Genomic DNA, 4,713 nt, shown 5'->3' on the forward strand with positions numbered 1-4,713 from the left:
CGGCGCCGGCGCCGGCGCGGCCAGCAGCCATCCGGCGCGACCGGGTCTTATCTCCCGCCCTCGCCCTGGGCCGGAGGCGAGGCCCCGATGCCCGGGGCCGAGCCAGGAGCCTGCCCGGCTCTCGGCTCCGAAGGGCCCGACCGGCCGGACTATCTCTTTCCCGGCCCCGGTCGCGCACCCGGCCCCGGTCTAGCCGAGCCGGCCGGGCGCCGAACAACGGGCGGCCCATTCACGCGGGAGTGGCCGGTCCTGGGGGGAGGGGGGGCGACTCATCCCCCCGCCGTTGGCCCGGCGGTTGTTCGCCGGGGCGTGCGAGACATGCCCGGACCGGCCGCCGGGGCGCGCGGGGAGCGCAGGGGGTGCGCGTCGCGGCCGCATTCCGGCCGTCTCCCCGAACGAGCTCGCTCCCCCCCCCCCCCCTCGGGCCGGATCGCCGGGGCGGGCGGGCGCGGATCGCCCCCGGCCCCGGGCCCGGCTCCGCGCTGGTGTGCTGCCCCTCCGTCTCCCCCGCCCCCCCCCCCCTGGGGGCACTGACACGGCCGCGCCCCTCCCTGTCAGTCGGCAGTCCGAAGGGTCGCGACGCAGGGCTTGCTTTTTCGCGCCCCCCGCCGGGGGCCGGTCGCCCCCGGGGGCGGACCGCGAGCCATCCTCCCCTCTCCCGCCCCCCCCCCCCCCCCCCCCCCCCCCCCCCCCCCCCCCCCCCCCCCCGAGTCACACGACGCCACAGATCCTCCCCCCTCCCCCCCCCCCCCCCCCCCCCCCCCCCCCCCCCCCCCCCCCCCCCCCCCCCCCCCCCCCCCCCCCAGCCGCTCCGCTCCGCGCCCGCCACCAGCCCCTTTTGTCCTTTTCCTCGCGCGAGCGCGCGCCCCTCCCCTCGCCCCCTCTCCTTCGCCCTCCCCTCCCCCTGCCACACCGCCAGTCGCCGAGACCCGCCGCCGCCGCCGCCGCCGCCGCCACCCGTCGTCGGCCTGATCGCTCGCCCCCCTCGATGGATCCCGCGGGCGCCGCCTCGTACGCACCGCCACCGCCGCCGGCGCCCTCCATTGCTGCCGGCGCCGCCACCGCCATGCCCTCCGCGCTCGCCCTCGTGCTCCGCCGCCGCGCCCCTGTACTGACACACCCCGGCCAACCGGCAGACCCTCCCCCGATAGACCCCTCGCGCACGCCCTCGCCGCGACATGCACCTGTCGCCGCCGCCCGCCGATGACACCCCACCGGCGCCTGACCGCCCGGAGCCGACACCCTCGGCGCCGGCCGGCACCACATCGCCTCCCGTGAGGAAGGCCACCTTCGACCTTTTCCAAGATGAAGCCGACGACCTGCCGGAGCACCCGGGCTCGGCGGCGGCCGTGGAGGTCCGCCCCGCGTCGGCCCTGCCGGCCGCCCTGCACCACCCCCCGGTCAACCCCTCGCCGCGGGTGTCCAGCTTCCTGACCGTCTCCGATGAGGATGACTATGAGGACCACTACTACGATGGGCACGGCCACTACGGCGGCCCGGAGGATGACGACGAGGAGGACCTCCCGCCGGAGGAGGCCGACCTGCCGGATGCCGGGCCGCCGCACCCGGTCAGCCGCTATGGCGGCGGGCCGCTGGCCCCGGGCTCCCGGCGGGGCTCCCTGTCCCGGGCGGCCGGCGGCATCGCCTCGGCCCACGGGTCCGGCTCCTCGTCGCCCTTTGCCCACGGGGGCCACTACCTGCCCCGGCACGGGGATCCCACCGGCGCCGGGCTGGCCGACTACTCCGACGACCCGAGCCTGCCGGATTACGACCAGCTGTCCTTCGCGGCGGCGGCGGCGGCCACGGCCTCGGCCGCCGGGACCCCGGGCGCCCTGTCGTACTTGCCCTTCCGCCGGGAGTCCTCGGCCTCGTTCGTGTCGACCGGCGGGTCGGCCGCCCCCCCGGGCGCGTACCCCCACTGCCCGTCCTCCTCCTCGACATCCTCCCTGGCCAGTGGCCCGGGGCCGGGCGGGCCGCCGGGCGCCGGGACCCCGGTCCCCGGCATCGGGCCATCCACTGGCCCCGGGGCCCCGAGCCCCGCGGCGTCGGTCTCCTCGCACTACTCCCTGTCGGAGTATGCCCCGCCGGCGGCGCTCGGCGGCCTGGGGTACTTGCCCCCGGCCGGGGAGTCCCCCTCCGGCGAGGGCTTCCACCCGCACCACCATCCGCACGCGCACCATCACCTGGGCCCCGCCGGGGCCGGGGCCGGGACCTTCGGCCCGGTTCACCACCGGCCCGGGGGCTTCCGGTCGATCTCCAATTCGCCCTGCTCGTCGACCGCCCCGTCGCCGGTGGGCCGCGGTGGCGGGACCCCCGGCCCCGGGCGTGTCCCGGCCGGCATTGTCCCCTTCTCGGCGACGGTCAGTGCGTCCAGCTCGCCGGTCCCGGCGCACGGGCCGCTGTCCTCCTTCTCGGGGGGCGACCTCCCGGGGATGGCCGGCATGGGGCCCGGCCCCGGGGTCGCCGGCGTCACGCCCACCGCCACACCAGCGGCCGTGGCCAGCTCTTCACACTCGTCGCTGGTGGCCGGGCCCCGGGCCGGGGGGGCCGAGCGTGCCCCCGGCGCCGGCGGCACCGGCGGCCCCGGCGGGCCCCAGCACAAGACCAGCTCCTCGGCCGTCGGGGCCCGATACGCCGAGTCGCCGGTCGGCGGCCTGATGACGATGATGGGGGCCACGGTTGGCCGGTCGTCCTCCTCGGCCGGCGGGGTGGGCAGTCGGTCGGCCGCCCAGGCCGCGGCCCATGCGGCTGCTGTCCACGCCGGGGCGTCGGGGCCCCACGCCACCGCGGCCATGGCCAATGCCATGGCCGCGGGCGCCGCCCTGGCGGCCACCATCCACGACGATGGCGGCGGCGGCGGCGGCGGCGGCCGCTCGACCTCCGGGGGCGGTGCGCTGCCGCCCGGGCGCGCGGCCGATGACCTCCCCCACCCGCACCCGCACCCGCACTCGCGCCCCTACCCGTATGCGTACTCCCGGCCGGAGCGCCCGCTCTCGGCCCATGTCCAGGGCAGTGCCCTGAGCCTGGCGCACATGCACCTGTCCGGGGCCCTGGGGTCGGCCGGTGCCGGCGGCTCGTCCCGGAGCTCCTCCCTCTCGTCGGACTTCCCCATCGACGGGCCGGGGCTCTACAGTGTCGGGGACGATGGCCAGCTGATCCCCATCCTGCCGGCTGCCCTGGACGCGGGGCTCCCCTCCGGGGCCGGGGCCGCCATCACCCAGGCCAGTTCCAATTCGCTGATCGAGGCCGGCCTGGGGCCCGGCGGCCCGGAGGACGACCCGTCGGCCAGGCATGCGGGCTCGGGCCCCGGCCACGGGGCCCTGGCCGAGGCCGGCACCTCCCCGGGTGCCGGTCCCGGCGGCCAGAGCGGCGCCGGCCGGGCCCCGGGCCCCTTGATCGGGGCCACCCTCCTGCCGGCCGGGGCCAGCCCCCCCTCCTCGCCGGTGCTGTCCAGCTACATCGCCGTGGCCTCGACCAAGGTGTCCATCCCCATCCAGTCGTGCTCGTCCATCGCCGGCCCGGAGAGCCACTCGTCCATGTGGTCCTCGGCCTCCTCGTCGTCGCTGCCCTCGGCGGCGGCGGCGGCGGCGGCGGCGGCGGGTGCCGGCGGTGTCTACGTCCCCGGCGGCCCGTATTTCGCCGACGCCTTCGGGTACCCGGCCCGCGGGCCCGGGTCCCTGGCCAAGCCCAAGATGATTGACTCTTTCATTTTGGGCGAGGTCATTGGCGAGGGGGCCTCCGGCAAGGTGCGCGAGGGCATCTGCTCGTACACCCTGCGCCGGGTGGCGGTCAAGATCATCAAGCAGGCCCGGCTCCGGCGCATGCCGCAGGGCGAGGCGCAGCTCCACCGCGAGCTGGCCCTCCTCCGACGGGTGACCCACCCGAACATCATCTCCCTCTACTCGGTGTCCTACAACCCCCACAAGGAGAAGACCTACTTCATTTTCGAGTATTGCCACACCAACCTGCAGAGCCTGCTGCAGCGCGCCCCCGAGGGCCGGATCCCCGTGTCCCAGGCGTCGCGCTACTTCCACCAGCTCATGGACGGTCTGGCGTACCTCCACGGGCGTGGGATCATCCACCGGTGCGTTTTCCCCGCCTCCCTCCCCTGCTCTCGGGCTCCCATCCCGTGGGGCTTCCTTTTTTTTTTCCCCCCCCCTCTGACAGCCCATGCCCCTTGGGTCTGCACACTTTTCCCGCGCGTTGGGCCTGCACACTTTTCCCGCGCCTTGGCACACCCACCCTGACCCATCCCCTCCGACGCGTCCACCTTGACACGTCTGCCCCTCCCCGCTTCCCCTTCACACGCACACGCACACGCACGCACGCACACGCACACGCCCGTCCGTCCGCCCGCCCGCCCGCCCGCCCGCCCATCCACACACACACACACACACAGCGACATCAAGCCCGGTAACTTGCTCCTCTCCTTCTGGGACTGTTTGAAGATCTCAGACTTCGGCATCGCCCAGCTGGTGGATCTCTACTCGCCCGAGGACACATGCACATCGAATGTCGGCTCGCCGGCCTTCCAGTCCCCGGAGCTCGCCAGTGGCCAGGAGTTCTTCTCCGGCTCCAAGGTGCGACTTGCTGCCCCCCTTCTTGCCTCTGGCTGGCACCTGCCCCTTTCCTCCCTTCCAGCATCTCTCCCCCTGCCCCCTTCTTCCTCCCTCCACGCGCGCGCGCGCTCGCGACGACACACACTCACGGCGG

General features: G+C 76.1%; 1 protein-coding gene across 1 annotated transcript in view; it reads left to right on the top strand.

Annotated features, from left to right (window-relative positions):
• Positions 1-936: 936 nt before the first annotated feature.
• Positions 937-4,713, top strand: part of H696_01391 (CAMK/CAMKL/LKB protein kinase) — a gene marked incomplete at its 3' end in the record, with an annotated part of 6,233 nt that continues 2,456 nt past the window's right edge. Inside the window, exons 1-3 of the mRNA XM_009495286.1 lie at positions 937-1,011; positions 1,137-4,084; positions 4,400-4,580. Coding sequence (XP_009493561.1) covers positions 1,179-4,084; positions 4,400-4,580 — 3,087 coding nt within the window. The 5' untranslated portion in view covers positions 937-1,011; positions 1,137-1,178. The remainder of the gene's footprint in view (positions 1,012-1,136; positions 4,085-4,399; positions 4,581-4,713) is intronic.

This window comes from Fonticula alba, assembly GCF_000388065.1.
Source record: "Fonticula alba strain ATCC 38817 unplaced genomic scaffold supercont2.2, whole genome shotgun sequence".
Classification (NCBI taxonomy): domain Eukaryota; order Rotosphaerida; family Fonticulaceae; genus Fonticula; species Fonticula alba.